At 40.3% G+C, this 17,455-nt stretch overlaps 1 protein-coding gene across 2 annotated transcripts in view; it reads left to right on the top strand.

Annotated features, from left to right (window-relative positions):
- The window catches only part of LOC135545496 (kremen protein 1-like), a 103,742-nt gene extending 91,156 nt beyond the window's left edge, over positions 1–12,586 (top strand). The window contains exons 8-10 of one of the 2 annotated variants that reach the window (XM_064973141.1): positions 6,818–7,000; positions 9,609–9,693; positions 9,915–12,586. In XM_064973141.1, coding sequence (XP_064829213.1) covers positions 6,818–7,000; positions 9,609–9,693; positions 9,915–10,074 — 428 coding nt within the window. In that variant the 3' untranslated portion in view covers positions 10,075–12,586. Of the gene's footprint in view, positions 1–6,817; positions 7,043–9,608; positions 9,694–9,914 lie in introns of both variants that reach the window. The other variant, XM_064973133.1, reaches the window with a different exon arrangement.
- Positions 12,587–17,455: the final 4,869 nt, after the last annotated feature.

Raw genomic sequence — 17,455 nt, 5'->3', positions numbered from 1 at the left:
CCCGGGAGCAAGCGGGTGAGATGTTACCTCCTTGGTAACCCACCTTTCTGGGCTCGGGTTTCCAAATCAATCAGATAAAAGCTGTTTTATACTGACACATCGCCTCATTCCGACAGTGCCTATCCCTATTAAACAGGAGGCACTCTGCCATGTTCTGAATACGCCTCCGGTTACTGGAGTTAATGGACTCCACTATCTCAGTGGTCCCACATGGCCTACTGAGGATGAGGAGTTTCAAACGCTGGGTTTTATCACTACGTCTGTGCACTCAACATCAGAGTGCCTCACATCTTTCTGGAAATGGAGGGGCCCCTCGATCTTCACATTCGGCACCACACTAAAAGTGGAGGAAGGTGATGACGACAGACGCATCACTCATGGGTTGGGGCGAAGTTTATGAGGGCCAGGCAGTTAACTGAGTGTGGACCACACAACTCTGTCTTGCCCATATCAATTACCTCGAATTTATGACAGTGTTCCTCTTTTGAAACACTTTCTGCCCTTCCTTCGGTATTGTCACGGCCTTGTCAGGACAGACAATATGACAGTGTCGGCCTACATCAACAATCAGGGATCATCATCATCAACATTCATTTTAAGGCACATGTTCCTTAAAATGGCCCAGAGCCATATGGCATAGCCAGATCAGGGCCTAACATAAGGAAAACTCAAAGTATGCTATTCTGTTCTTCTGAAATAGACTACATTTTCTTCATATCATGTTTCTTTATTGTGATGGTGTAAGCTATGTTACATGGATTTATTAGACTTTTCTTAAATGTAGATGTTCCAAATGCCTGCATCAGTGGCGTGTAAGCGATGTGTGGAAGCCAGGAGATGCTAAAGGTGTTTATGTTAATTCATGGTCAATTACTATGAGACCGTAAGTTATTTGCTTGACAATCACCGGCTGACAAAATGTCATGACTACCACAGCCATAGTTGGTACACCCTTGGCCAAAGGCGCACCGCTCTCTGCATTTCCCCCTATGCGCCTCACATTCCCCACTCTAGCCATAGTGAGACAACAAGGCTCGTCCCTCATCCTGGTAGCACCCACATGGCCGGGCAAGCTCTGTTTAACAGAGATTATTCTCTTGCTTTATGACGAGCCCTGGCAACTCCCATTATGCACGGATCTCCTGATCCAGGCAAACTGGCCCTATGGGTCTGGCCCGGGAAAGGTTAAATCTGGACACGACTAGTCTGCCTCTCAGAGCCATTGAGACAATCCAGAGCCCCTTCTACATGCTCACTTTACGGAAATAAGTGGTGCATCTTTGAGAAGTGGTGTGACCAAAAACAAATAATTCCTTACCAATGTTTTGTGTCTGAGGTTTTATACTTCATGCAATGCCTTCTGGACAGCGGGACGGCTTTCTCCACGGTTAAGTTCTACTTAACTGCTTTCTCAGTTTGTCAAATAGTGCCGTTTCAAGAAGGGGTGCGCCGCTTACATCTGTATCCAGGCCTGTAGCCCCGCCTTGGGATCTTTCTACTGTGCTTGAGGCTTTGAGATGCTGGAGAATGTAGGGATGAAGAATCTCTGTCTCAAGACCTCTTTATTGGTAGCCCTTACTTCCTCAAAGCGAGTGAGTGAACGACATTCACTGTCAGTTCACCATTCCTGCCTACTATTTGTCCCGGGTTTTACCAAGGTAACCTTATTGCCTAACCCCACCTTTATGCCAAAAGGTCAGCGACAGTTACAATTGTCTCACCTTGAAGCTTATTTTCCACCTACCGCCTTTCTCTTCTGCAGAGGAACAGCATCTCCACCGTTTGTGTCCAGTGCGTGCTATACACATGTATTTGGATAGAACGAGAGCTTTACGCAAGAGCGACCAGCTCTTTGTGTCTTGTACACCCCCCTTCTCTCGTCAATGGCTGTCACATTGGATAGTGGATGCTATTATACTAGCTTATAATAGCACGGGTTTACAGCCTCTGGAGGGCCTGAGGGCTCATTCCACCAGAGGTACAGTATGGTTACCTCTTGGGCTCTGTTCAAAGGCTTCTCCTTGCAGGAGATCTGTATAACACGGCATGTCGGGCATCCCCTCATGAGGTTCTACCGACTGGAAGTCACGGCACCTTCTCTGGTGCATACTGTTCTCAGTATCGGGGTCTCTGAGGGGTAGTCTGGAAACTAGTGTTCGGAGAGCGTGCCTACGTTATGGGAGTTTCATACATCTCATATGTGAGACGTCTCAACAAATAATTGAAAGAGAACTCAGTTATTTGAGTTTTCTGCAAACAGGCACATTCAAACACATGAGTCGACTCACTCATAATATTAGAGAACCGGGGTTATGTAAATAACCTTGAGATGTTTTGTTTGTCACTGGTGTCGTATATCTTTCTATATCATTCATACATCATTCTCCCCATCCTTAACATCATTGTATACACAGAGTGCACCACCTCCTAGGGATCCCAATCTGAACCCAGTCTCATATTACACAATCATCATAAAGGAATGGAAGTATTTATGTATAAATAGCAGTTATCTGTTTAGACCAAACTCTTGTAAACACCCCACTATTGTTTCAGTTCCATTTCCTTAAGGCATCAGCACTCAACACAACTCTCTCTGAATTAGTTAATATTGTTGACATTAAAGCGAAGAGCTTACAGTGCTGGGAGGCACGCACACAATCACAGACATACACACACACACACACACAGACACAGACTGTCCTAACATTTTCTCATTTTGTTCTACTAAAAACAATATTCTCAGGTCAGAGTCTGACCCCCAGACTTGCAGCCAATTCCCTTCTGGTCATGTCTCAATTCTGACTTCCCTGACTTCCCTTGTTTCAGTTGTTGAAATGAATATACAATATTATGAGACATGTTATTAGAAAAGGTCAGATAAGTAAATTGTTTTTTTCCCCCGCTAAGCTGGGAGGAGAAACGGATGGGGAAAGAGAGAAAGAGAGATTCTCTCTTGAGGTTAAGCTGGATGTTAGTTCATCCATACAGTGCTGAGTGGTGCGATGTTAATTTCCTTCTCAGATGAGGATAAACGCTCTCAGATGACGTCTGAGGAATTTCCTGCCGAACCGAGGTTTGAAGCAATGGCAGCACTGCATTCTGTTGTATCAAATGGAGAACATGTGGGAAAATCGCAGTCAAGTTGAGTTATGTCAGACAAAAACCTTTAATCCTAGTAAAGATTTAGGCCACCATTTATGGTAGGGATAAGGGATTATAATAACATGTTTTGATAATTTCATAAATTAACCTTGTTAATTTAGACAAAGTCTTAACTCAGGGGTTGGCAATAATTTTGGTCCTGGGGCCACACTGAGATTTCAAAATTCAGTGGAGGGTCGCACTTATTTATTTTTTATCAAACTTGTAGACCAGCTGATCTGACACTGTTATGGTGTCAAACCGTCTGGATACAAGACAGAGGAAATGGCATAGGAAATCATATTTATTTGTGTTGACCCAATGAAGTAACACCCTATCAGCGAAATGTAAATAAGGAAAAAGGAAGAATATTACATATGGCAACTGAAATAAAATGATTTGGCTCAAAATGTTGCCTATGTCAATTAAAATGATTTAGTTAAATTGTAGACAATTCAGCCAATTGTGGCTACATCGAGGCTACTCTTCTGAGAAAATACATGTATAGAAGACCAACTTTTAATGAATTACCACATTGTAAATTAAAGTGATATGGATCGCAGCAACATGTGTGACATACAATTGAAATATTATTATCAAACCAAGCCCTTTGTATTTGTTTCTTTGGATAACAACTTCCAAATAATAAATTAATCTCCACACCAGATTTCCTTCCAATTCAGATATTGTTTCTTCATATGCCGCAGCCGGCCTAATGGCCTAATTACTGTAGTCCTGTACGAAAATATAAAGGTTTACTATTGAGTGCTGTACCCGCAAAACACTGGCAGCTTCATTAAATAGTACCCGCAAAACACCGGTCTCAATGTCAACAGTGAAGAGGCGACTCTGGGATGCTGGCCTTCTAGGCAGAGTTCCTCTGTCCAGTGTCTGTGTTCTTTTGTCCACCTTAATCTTTTATTTTTAATAGCCAGTCTGAGATATGGATTTTTCTTTGCAACTCTGCCTAGAAGGGTACTATTTAATGAAGCTGCCAGTGTTTTGCGGGTACTATCTTCAGTGTTTTGTAGGTACTATTTAATGAAGCTGCCAGTTAGCGTCTGTTTCTGAAACTAGACACTCTAATGTACTTGTCCTCTTGTTCAGTTGTGCACCTGGGCCTCCCACTCCTCTTTCTATTCTGGTTAGAGCCAGTTTGCGCTCTTCTGTGAAGGGAGTAGTACACAGAGTTGTATGAGATCTTCAGTTTCTTGGCAATTTCTCGCATGGAATAGCCTTCATTTCTCAGAACAAGAACAGATTGACGAGTTTCAGAAGAAAGTTATTTGTTTCTGGCCATTTTGAGCTTGTAATCGAACCCAAAAATGCTGCTCCAGATACTCAACTAGTCTAAAGAAGGCCAGTTGTATTGCTTCTTTAAGCAGAACAAATGTTTTCAGCTGCGTTAACATAACTGCAAATTATTTTCTAATGATCAATTTGCCTTTTAAAATAATAAACTGGGATTAGCTAACACAACGTGCCATTGGAGTGATGGTTGCTGATAATGGGCCTCTGTACGCCTATGTAGATATTTCATAAAAATCAGCAACAGTAGTCATTTAACAACGTATTTCTGATCAATTTGATGTTATTTTAATGGACACAAAATGTGCTTTTATTTCAAAAATAAGGACATTTCTAAGTGACCCAAAACTTTTGAACGGTATGTTTGTTTGTTTTTTCAAGCAATTAAAATGATTACCAGTGAAAATAGAGAGCGCCAAATTCAAACCACAAATCTCATAATTACAATTCCTAAAACATACATGTGTCTGATATAATTTTAAAGGTAATCTTGTTGTTAATCCCACCAAAGTGTCCGATTTCAAATAGGCTTTTCAGCGAAAGCACTACAAACGATTATGTTAGATCTCCACCAAACCACAATAAGCACAGCCATTTTCCAGCGAAATATAGCATTCACAAAAGCCAGAAATAAAGATAAAATGAATCACTAACCTTGAATTATCTTCATCAGATGACACTCATAGGACTTCATGTTACACAATACATGCATGTTTTGTTTGATAAAGTTCATATTTATATTTAAAAAATCTGCATTTACATTGGCTTATTAGATTCACTAGTTCCAAAAACATCAAGTGATTTTGCATAGCCACATTGTTTCAACATAAATACTCATCATAAATAGATGATAATACAAGTTATACACATGGAATTATAGGTATAGCTCTCCTTAATGCAACCGCTGTGTCAGATTTATTTTAAAGTTTAAGGAAAAAGCAACACATGCAATAATCTGAGACGGCACTCAGAACAGAAGCCAAATTAGCCGCCATGTTGGAGTCAACAGAAATCAGAAAATACATGATAAATATTTCCTTACCTTTGATGAACTTCATTAGAATGCAGTCCTAGGAATCCGAGGTCCACAATAAATGCTTGATTTGTTCGAAAATGTCCGTTATTTATGTCCAATTAGCTACTTTGGTTAGCGCGTTTGGTAAACAATTCCAATGTCACAAAGCGCGTCCACTATAACGTGACAAAATGTCCAAAAGTTCCATAACAGTCAGTAGAAACATGTCAAAAGATGTACTGAATCAATCTTTAGAATGTTGTTTACATATATCTTAGAATGACTTCAGATGACCGGTGGAACACAGGTCCTTCCCCTGTGAACGTGCATAGTGATGTCATGGTCAACTTGTGGCAGTGGTGACTATTTCCTGTGTCATTTGACCCCTCTTCACATTAGAGTCATCAGACAAAGTTCTATTGACTGTTGACATCTAGAAGTGAAAACTCATCCATATCTCTCTATAATTTCAATGAGAGCTTGGTTGAAAATCTTCCACCCCCAGAAAAAAAACAGGAAGTGGAATTTCTCAGGTTTTTGACTGCTATATGAGTTCTGTTATACTCACAGACATAATTCAAACAGTTTTAGAAACTTCAGAGTGTTTTCTATCCAATACTAATAATAATATGCATATATTAGTAACTGAGACTGAGGAGCTGGCCGTTTACAATGGGCGCCTTTTCATCCAAGCTACTCAATACTGCTCCTGCAGCCATAAAAAGTTAAAAACACAATGATATATTATTTGTGCAACTTTAAATAACTTCATTACTATTATTAGAATACAATATAATTTGATTCATAACACAATGCAATCACGATTTAGTTTCAAATGTCAAATGGAATATTTCCTTTTGCCCTCTTGATAAGAAATGACCATATTCGATTCAGACAAGTAAAATCATAACATAACATTAATTGGAAACATGGTGTAGGAAAAAGTATTCCTACGCCATAGATTTGCATAGGGTAGGCTACATTGACATAGTAGATTTGCTGTGGTAAACGAGGGCATTAAATACTTTATTTTAGTTCTGCGGAATTATTGTCAAATAGATAAATCGTCCTTCGTCAAGTAGTATTGCCAGATCAAATTGTTCCGATGATAATACCCAGTAGAGGGCTTTTTTGTGCTAATTTTGGTTGCAATGAGGACTAAAGGATAAACCCGACATCCGCGTTGAGGAGCAGTAAATCGGTGGCCAATGCTGCTTGCAATTGAGATCAGCTGCGTTGGTGAAGTTATCATGTATTGATGGTTTGACAAGAGATCATCTGCCAATAATCTACAGGCCAATCTTTGTTGCAATAGGCCCATGGAAACATTTGATTTGTTGTTGTTTGTTTCAGCGCTGAGAGGCCTGGACACCAGACCTATAGATGAGGATGAGAAGGAAGATGAGGACACTAGTACAGTGAAGCCTCTGCTTAACGGCGTAACGGAGAAGTCTAACGGGAGCGATAACGGACGTTCCTCTCAAATCCTCTATGTGATAACGTCCAGTCCCGGTAAACCAGACCACAACATGCCAGGTCAGTGGGCCGGACCCAACGGGACCAACGGACACACCTCTAGTATGTAGATACCAATATTGTTGTTTTCTATCTATCACTTACCAGCATCATATATTTCTACTTCTCTGGGTTTCTAATAGAGTCTTCTACTATGTCTCACCTCTATTGATACCGACGTTGCAACGTCATACCTCTCCGTCTCTCAGTTACTACTTGTTTCTTGTTTTTGTACCTTTGGTACTGTTTTTTGACCGTCCTGGGTTGCTCTTATGTGTAACCAACAGCTCATCTTTCTGGGCTTTCTCATATGTGTAACCAACAGCGTACCGTTCTGGGCTTTCTATTATGTGTAACCAACATTTTACCTTTCTGGGGTTTCTCTCATGTGTAACCAACAGCGTACCTTTCTCAGGTTTCTCTTATGTGTAACCAACAGCGTTCCTGTCTGCCTCTGTGGTCTCACACTGGTTTTGATTGGTCAAAAACTGTATGTTTTACAAAAAAGGTGTGAGACCTGTTTTGTTATATGAATATATACTGAACAAAAATATAAACGCAACATGCAACAACTTCTAAGATTTTACTGAGTTACAGTTCATATTAGGATATCAGTCAATTAAAATACATTCATTAGGCCATAATCTGTGGATTTCACACGACTGGGCAAGGGTGCAGCCATTGGTGGGCCTAGGAAGACATAGGCCCACCCATTTGGGAGCCAGGACCACTCACTGGAGAGCCAGACCCACAAAATAGCTTAATTACAGACGGAAATACTCCTCAGCACCCTCTCAGATGATACTGCAGGTGAAGAAGCCAGATGTGGAGGTCCTGGGCTGACGTGGTCTGCGGTTGTGAGGCCGGTTGGACGTACTGCCAAATTCTCTAAAACGACTTTGGAGGTGGCCTATGGTAGAGGAATGAACATTAAAAACAGCTTTGTTTGACATTCCTGCAGTCGGCATGCCAATTGCACGCTCCCTCAAAACTTGAGATATCTGTGGTAATTGTGTTGTGTGACAAAACTTTACATTTTAGAGTGGCCTTTTATTGTCCCCAGCACAAGGTGCACCTGTGTAATGATCATGCCGTTTAATCAGATTCTTGATATGCCACACCTATCAGGTGAATGGATTGTCTTGGCAAGGAGAAGTGCTCACTAACATGGAGGTAAACACATTTGTTTAAGCTTTGTGTGCATATGGAACATTTCCGGGATCTTTTATTTTCAGCTCATGAGACATGGGACCAACACTTTAAATGTTGCGTGCATATTTTTGTTCAGTATATATTAAAATAAAAAGCATGAGCTGGCGCACACCCAGAGAAAATGATTTAGTGTAGAGGTGCTGACTAACGGTGAATAAACTGTCAGCTATGAAAACAAAGAGAGTCGCACACTCCACATGTATAACCTCCCAGTCATTTATTGGGCATTAAGGTTGAACCAAAAGATTACATGTAACAAAAACATTTAATGAAATTGGAAATATTTTAATATATAGGTGATATTAAATGAAACAATTTATGTTGACGCTAATGTTATAATAATGCTAATGTTAAGAAAGGAATAATATATTCAATATGCTGTGTGCTATTGTCTTTCAACAGTTTCGCTCAATTAATTCTGATCAAGATAGCAATTACGAAACACCCCTCACTATTGACATTGGTTGCACTAGTTGTCTACATAACCTGGTTCAAGCATGGATGACATTACCCTGAAGAAGATACAGTGATGCCGAAACATTGGTGTTTTGTCCCCCAGCAAATTACTGGGAGGTTATACTTTGACCTTATAGCTTGCTGTTAAGTAACAGATGTGCACCAATAACGTAGGTACTCATATTTTACCATCTGAATCGGTTGTGACAAAGGCCTTTAGGCTAACGTGTGCCTGTAGATCAAGCCTTACACTGAGTGTACTCTTTCCTGACATTGACTGACCAGGTGAAAGCTATGGTCCCTTAATGATGTCACCTGTTAAATCCACTTCAATCAGTGTAGATGAAGGGGAGGCAACAGTTTAAACAAAGAGTTTTATGCCTTGAGACAATTGAGACATGTTATTGTGTATGTGTACCATTCAGAGGGTGAATGGGCAAGACAAAATATTGAAGTGCCTTTGAACAGGGTATGGTAGTAGGTGCCAGGCGCACCGGTTTGAGTGTGTCAAGAACTGCAACGCTGCTGGGTTTTTTACTCTCAACAGTTTCCCATGCGCATCAAGAATGGTCCACCACCCAATGGACATCCAGCCAATTTGACACAACTGTGGAAAGCATTGGAGTCGACATGGACCAGCCTCCCTGTGGAACGCTTTCGACACCTTGTAGAGTCCATACCCCCAACGAATTGAGGCTGTTCTGAGGTCAAAATGGGGTGCAACTCAATAGGAAGGTGTTCTTAATGTTTTGTACACTCAGTGTATAGTACTGTACAAATATGGTGTAGATGTGCCAGACTGTTTTTAGTTTATAGATCCCTTTTATCTCTATCCGATCAGGTTTCTCCATTCTTGTCTGAGAGTCTACTCAAGTGCATAGGGTGCTTCTTAACTGATGTTTTCTATTTTCTATGTTTTCTTCTAAACTGTCTGATTTCAATTGTGTTTCTGTGTTGACAGTGTGGACCATCTACGCCCTAGCTGCTCTCCTGACTCTGACAGTCATAGCCATGGTGGCTAAACTACTACTGCATATTACAGTGAAGTAGGTATTACATTTTACAGTTTGATGTAAATTATGGACAATGAAGTTTTATTGTACTAATGCCTCAAAAGTATAACCGAAGTGTAGTTTATTGTATCTAATATATTTTTAACACTGTGAGAGCCCCAGCCAGTGGAATATGTAACCTAATGTTACTGTTCTCTCTTGCCATATCTATTTCTCTCTTCTCTTCTCCCCCCTCATCCCTCGTCTCTTTCCAGGTCTCCCAACATCCCGACCAGCAGTGGTTCAGAGAGCTGCAGCGTGCAGAGTGCTGCGTCCGAGCCCTGGATCATCTTCTACCGGCCCTCCACCATCTCCCTCTTCAAGAAGAAGCTAAAGAACCACCATGGAGACCTCAGCCCTCTGGTGGGCAACTAGCGAACTGCAGTCTGGTCTACTAACATCATCACCATCATGTACCAGGGCCTAGCGTACCAGAGCTAGTTATAGAGCTAGCCCCTCTACCAATGAGATTCTATGGGGTACTGAGCTACAAAGCTGACATAATCACTAATGACTGATTCACTGACTCACTGAGTGACTACTACCAAATGGCCCAAGAGCCAAGTCCCTAAAGGGGATCCAGACAGGGCTGTCTGTGTCTGCTGTGTACAAGGCAGGAGAGGAGGGCAGCTATACAGTGTGAGGTGGATGTTTTACTGTAGGGAACTCATCTTCTATGGGTTCCACTTCCATCGTCCATGGATGTCTGAGAGCATTGCAGTCCTCCTCTAGAGACAAGGGTTGGCTGGGGCCAAAGCAAGCAGTTTCCATAGGACTCCAGAATGCAGGCCTTTCATTTTAACTGTGTGCCGGTGGGGCACAAAATGTCTGACAATCTCTCCAAATTCGCTAACCTGCGAACAACTGAGGGAGCCATGCATATTCCCTATCAGTGACTGTCATAGGTGTCTCACAGAACAAGGTGTTGGATCACAGGGGGTCAGAGTAAGGCCTAGATTCAATCAGATCAAGCGTTAAACAGCGATATCGGATGTTTTGGTGGTGTCAGAGGTGTAACTGTTGGAGCAGTCAAATCGGTTAGCAGGTGCTCTTGATCATTGTCACAAAGCCACACCCGCAGCTCACGTTAGAAGTTCAGAACGAGAAAATGTAGGCTGTCTAGAAATAATGACACTCAAATTAAAAATCATTAGACGAAGAAAGCGTAATCGAGGTATAGATTACAACTCACATTCCAGGTTTCGAACTTGTAGAGAGGGCTGCTTGGGATTTCTCTTAATGCGACTCCGTGCAGCCAATGGTAAAGTCCGCTTTAGGTATAATGCCAGGAGCCACTTGTGGATTTGAAAGTTCTAAAGCAGTTCCACCACCGACACTGCTATCTCTTCCACGCTGTCTCTGGAGGAAACTGTATCAAGAGTCTCTTCCATGGCCACTGGTGGATGAGGGATGTGGTTTCATTAAACAACTGCCGTTCAAAAGAGTGTTTGAAATGCTCAGAGGTTCTCTCTCATCCGCTCGTCTGTGGTTCTTATCTTTCTGGTTGAACTATGTTTAAGTGCCTTAAGGATCTTAAAGAAGCCTGCTATGGCTTATTTCCCTCTCCCCTCCTCCCCCCCTTCTCACTGTCTTTGAGTCTATTGCTTGTGGTCCCCACCCTATGAGTGACTATGTCGATGGGATTTACTGTAGCGTGGGCGAGACTTGGGAAAAAGGTTTGCTTCATTTTTGTATCTTTTTCTTTCTGTGTGCTCTTATGCGTAGTCTTCTTGGACATTACCGAACATATTGCTATCGTTATGTTGCCATTTGATTACAAGGAGGGGGTAAATTGTGTTGTATATTGCGTAATTCAATGTGGGGGATGATGATGATGACATATGTCCTGCTCTTTCATTTTGTGTCTCGGCAAAGCAATGGCAAAATCCTTCAAAGTCGTTTTTGTACTTACTCATCAACTGCTACTTAGCTCGGAGGTTGGAGCACATTTTTTCCCCCCTGTCTTCAGCAGCAGATTCATTCCCACATTCAGAGGGCTCACGAGACCCAAACAACCTCTCTCAACTTTACAGCTAAAGCACAAATAATATGGAATGAATGAATGAAAGTACTCGTGATGGTCCACTGTGGAAGGCAAACGACTGTTGCAGTCCGGCATGTTTCTGTGAGCATTGAGGACACGTTGTAAGTTAACAATGCATTAATGTGCCCCTTGAATACAGCAGGTTGGAATTCCATAAAAAGAGGTTGAACCATCGATGAAATATATGTTAATATATATTACATTATACTGTATATGTATAATAATGTTAGAATTCTATTTCTATGGCTTTGTTTTTCCCAACAATCTCAAACCCAGTGAAAGCTGATTAATCTGGTCCAAACGTCAATGCACTTAAATGTGCCTCTACTTGTATGGTGACAGATAAATAGTACTGAAATCCAGTTTGGCTCTTATTTGCTCTCGAAACCAAAACCGTTTGAAACTGATGATAGGAGATTTGCAAAGTGCAAACTTGACATTGAGAGCACTTGCAACAAAAGATTAGATAGGTAGATGACATTTTAGTTAGAAACTTGGTCAAAAAATACTTTAATTTCACCTCATTTTAACATTCTGTCATAAACAGCACATGTTCAACGACATAAAACAACATGTTTTCCCACCCCAAGGGGTATTTTTGTTTTACTATTGTAAGTGCCAATAAAGTACCATTAAAGTAACAGAGTTGTATATACTCTAGATGATACTCTCCATTTTGGCACTCCTCCACTTTTGTAAAAAAATATATATATTTTGGAAGCTATGGAAATGCATTTATTAACATCTACATTTGTTTTTGTCACATTTATTATTATTTTAATTTTACATAAAATTATGTTTGCTAAACATAAAAATTCCAAATGAATAAATAAATAAAAACATTTTCCTTAAAGTATCATTTTTTAGAAAGCACTAATGTTACTGTCCCCAATAAAACAACACAAATACTTAAATACATGAAATGTTATCTTTGAAACATTTAAATGAAATACTGTAGAATTCAGACGTATATTATTCACTAATCACATTTAAATAAATAACAATCTTCAGAAATAAGCGCAGATTTTTTCATTCATTTCAACAAAAATCTGATTTATTGAATTGTCCATGTGGTTTATATTAAAGGGCACTTCATTTAATATAACAGGCTTTTAAAATTCAATATGGGTGCGCAATTTCTACTTAAAACATCAAAGGGACCAGTGCCTGTGTCCCAAATGGCACCCTATTCCCAACTATATATAGTGCACTACTTTTGACCAGATTCACATTGGAATAAGGTTTAGGATTTATCGTAGGTGTGACTTAATGAAAGGGCCTTGAACTTTTCTTCTTCTCAACTCTGATGTTTGTCTGCTGGGTGATCTAATGTTGTATTTTGGCTGTCTGCTCATCTGTTACTCATGTTAATTATCGCAGTACAAGTTATCATCAGTGCAGTTTGTGCTTAGAGAAAGGGAGACTGTGTGTGTGTGTGTGTGTGTGTGTGTGTGTGTGTGTGTGTGTGTGTGTGTGTGTGTGTGTGTGTGTGTGTGTGTGTGTGTGTGTGTGTGTGTGTGTGTGTGTGTGTGTGTGTGTGCGTGCGTGCGTGCGTGCGTGCGTTTTACTATGTCCTCACAAGAATAGTAAACAAGAAATTCAGAGAAGTCCTCACTTGTAAAAAGGCTATTTTTGGTTTAGGGTTAGAATTACGGGTTAGGAATTAGGTTTAGGGTTATGGGTTAAGGTTAGGGATTAGGGAAAATAGGATTTTGTGTGGGAATCAATTGTTGTTCTCCAAAAAGTCCTCGCAAGTATAGTAAGACATAGAGTGAGCTCCAAAACCTTTGGGACAGTGACACATTGTTTGTTGTTTTGGCTCTGTACTCCAGCACTTTGGATTTGAAATGAGGTTAAAGTGCAGACTGTCAGCTTTAATTTGAGGGTATTTTCATGAATCGTTTAGAAATTACAGCACTTTTTTTACATAGTCCCCCTGTTTTAAGGGACAAAAAGTATTGGGACAAATTCACTTATTTGTATTAAAGTGAAGTATTTGGTCCCATATTCATAGTATGCAATAACTACATCAAGCTTGTGACTCTACACATTTGTTGGATGCATTTGCTCTTTGTTTTTGTTGTTTCAGATGATTTTGTGATTTTTAGAAATTAATGGTAAATAATGTATAAATAATGTATCAATGTCATTTTGGAGTCACTTTTATTGTAAATAAGACTAGAATATGCTTCTAAACACTTCTACATTAATGTGGATGCTACCATGATTACAGATCATCCTGAATGAATCGTGAATAATGATAAGTGAGAAAGTTACAAATGCACAAATATCATAACCCCAAGACATAACCTCTCACCATTACAATAACAGTGAAGGTTAGTATTTTGAGGGGGGGGGGTATAATATTTGATCACCTGATATGGATGAAAATACCCTCAAATTAAAGCTGACACTCTGCACTTTAACTTCATAGTTATTTGTATCATTTCAAAGAGCCAAAAGAATAACACTTGTCCCAATACTTTCGGAGCTCTCTTTCTCTGTGTGTGTGTGTGTGTGTGTGTGTGTGTGTGTGTGTGTGTGTGTGTGTGTGTGTGTGTGTGTGTGTGTGTGTGTGTGTGTGTGTGTGTGTGTGTGTGTGTGTGTGTGTGTGTGTGTGTGTGTGTGCGTGTGTGCGTGTGTGCGTGCATGCGTGTGTGCGTGCGTGTGTGTGTGTCGTGTTTGGATAGCCTGGTGAATAATAATACCAACTCCATTTTCTCCCATGTCAACCAGACAATTCCATGGTACCTCCATATAATAATAGAAACTGTCTTCTCTTTTCTCTATCTGCGACTCATTCAAAATGTTACTCGGCACTCTTGTAACAACAAGATGAGCCGCTCTGTGTGATATGGAGACCAATGGGTTTTGGGGGATTACAAAATATTGTTTTCATGAAAATTGTAAATAAATTAGTGAAATTGTAATTTATACAGTAAATTATTATTATTTTGTATGTGAATGGGATATAATCTATGTTTTGTATAAGTTAAGTATCTTTGCAGTTTTATTTAAGTGAATGTGTCCTGGTTGCTAAATAAATTCTGTATGCATGTTTCTTATTCCTGTGTCCAGCCGTGATTAGTTGACTTCGGTCTGTCATACCAGCACACAAGACCTACCCTACACATTTTCAGAATACATTATTATGGATATTCACATGTACAGTGTGAATACATGTGAACCACCAGTATCCCTGCACATTGATATAGTACTGGTAATGACCTTTAAAGCATTCAATAACTGGTGTGTTTCTATTTCATGTGTGTTTTTTTTGTTCATTTGAAGTGACCCAGTAATTGATTCCCTGCTCTTCTTTTAGTTTACATTTTTACCTTTGATATTGTTGAGGAAAAGCTTGCAAGTAAGCATTTCACTGTACTGTTTACACCTGTTGTATCCTGTGCATGTGACAAATACACTTTGATTGATTTTGAGGTGAGAAAATAGAATAATATCTAACAGTAAAGATGAAAAGGGGAATTGTTTATACACATAGAGAAAAGTATACTATTATACTGTAGTAGTACTGAAGTAAAGGTACTAGTACAGTGGATAAACCTTATAGTCACAAACGTGTTTTGAGAAGTAGTACACATGAAGTACCTATTGTTATCCATGTCCCACAACTCTACAACTTGAACTAACCATCCACCGTGCCTCCACAAAGCATCCATAGTCCTTTTGGGCAACTTCAGTCAGTGCTTGAAAAGACTGCAAGGAGGGTAATTCAAGCCCTGTTTTTCTCCAAAGCAGCTTAATCCTTATCGTATGTCTGAAATGACTGCCAGACTCTCTCTTGCTATCTCTCTGTAGATGCATAGAGACAGAGCAGTGGGTCTTCGGAGCAGACCTCAAATACTACTCTAAATCATTTCAAATAATTTTGCTAAACTTGATTGAGCTAGCCTATTGTATTGCAACAATAGAGAAGTCCCAAAAGTGAAAACCAAGCAAATGCTTGGTTTTAAATCCTATGTGAACCCAGGTATGGGATTGGGGGTGCCATGTTTGACCAATTGTCAGTCATGCAACCTGCAGATTTGGAAGAGTATGAGGTCAGAGATTTAATTGGAACCGCATAAAAAGTAAAAACAGGAACGGATATATTATAATCTAAAACATTTGTGTCTGTATGTGTATCTTTCTTCTTCAACTGGACTAGTGAAGAGGGCAAGAGGCTCTAGTTAACTTAACTCAACAGGACTTGTAATTTGTCAAATACAATTGCACACAGAAAAAAATAATATTTTGAAGCAAGACTTACACTGTCACTGCATATCTAGTTTGAATCCGACAGGACACACATTTAGAACAGATAATTAACTTAAAGTGAGGCAGATCACTACATTTTTTGAAGAAAAATATTATGTTTAACATGACCATGGGTCAGGATATGTTAACATTGTGGAGCCTCACCCATGCGGCAGGTAGCCTAGCAGTTAGAACGTTGTGCTAGTAACAGAAAGGTTGCGGGCTCGATTCCCTGAGCCAACCAGGTGAAAAATCTGCCGATGTGCCCTTGAGCAAGGCACTTAACCATAATTGCTGGATAAGTGTCTGCTAACATGTAAAACAAATAACTGTGGTGAAGAGTTGACCTGAATGTTTATTACTTTGAAATACTGTCATCTTGCCCCCTCTACTGGTGGCATGAATTTCTGCTCCATACCAGTTTACAACTGTAGGCTTAGAAGAATGGAAGAATGAAGACAGCAGCACACTCTACTAATAACTCAGAATAGCATGGGGGTCTGTGCCACTGACCTCTCATGGAGACAGAGATAATGAGAGAGACTTGCTCTGTGAAGAAGGGAAGGAGATAGAGAGAGACAGATAAACATAGTCTTTTGCTACCACACGCACACAGACTACATGACACCTCGCCTTGCATCAACCCTGACTGCTCTTTTCACTCCCCTGGTCCACTGGTGCTGCCTAGCTATTGTTAGGCTGTAACACTAGTCCTGTGACTCTAACTTACCCCTCTCTCTCGCTGTATATGTGACACAGAGACGTAGGAGGACTTTTTCTCCCTTCTCTCTCCACAGAGCCAGTGTGTTTCCACCATCCACTAGGTCCCTATGAGATGGCCATGCAGGCCATGGTCCTGTCCCCTGTTCCTTCCATCACCTTCCCTGTAGCAGAGGCCATGAGAACAGACTGGTGCCAGCTTCTCCCTCCGAACATGAGACTTAGCCTCTAATTAACACAACAATAGAGACAATGGACCCAGGTGTCTGGTTACCATAGAAAAGAGAAAAGGTTTGGTCCCAATCGATGAACAGGCAGGAAAACTGCCACTTTCTACACTAAAAGATAAAGAGGTAGAAGAAGTCAGAAACTGGAGTAGGATAAAACCACAAATAGGCGTGCGTGCGTGCGTGCGTGTGTGTGTGTGCGTGCGTGTGTGCGTGCGTGTGTGCAATGTGTTTACAGGTCTGTTTATTTTCAGTTTTGTGAAATTGGAGCAAATTATCAAACATAAAACATAAAACAAACATTGGTGTTGAGCACTAACCTACTTATTATATAATCGTGCTGAAATTGCATCAAAATGAGGGAGATATAATTTTACGTATTTAACTCAAATGAGAATCAAGCTTGCAAGTAAGCATTTCACGGTACTGTTTACACCTGTTGTGTCCTGTGCATGTGACAAATAAACTTTGATTGATTTTGAGGTGAGAAAATAGAATAATATCTAAC

Source organism: Oncorhynchus masou, chromosome 1 (assembly GCF_036934945.1).
Source record: "Oncorhynchus masou masou isolate Uvic2021 chromosome 1, UVic_Omas_1.1, whole genome shotgun sequence".
Classification (NCBI taxonomy): Eukaryota; Metazoa; Chordata; class Actinopteri; order Salmoniformes; family Salmonidae; genus Oncorhynchus; species Oncorhynchus masou.
The sequence above is the reverse complement of the archived record's forward strand: the minus strand, read 5'-3'. Positions and strand labels throughout refer to the sequence as shown.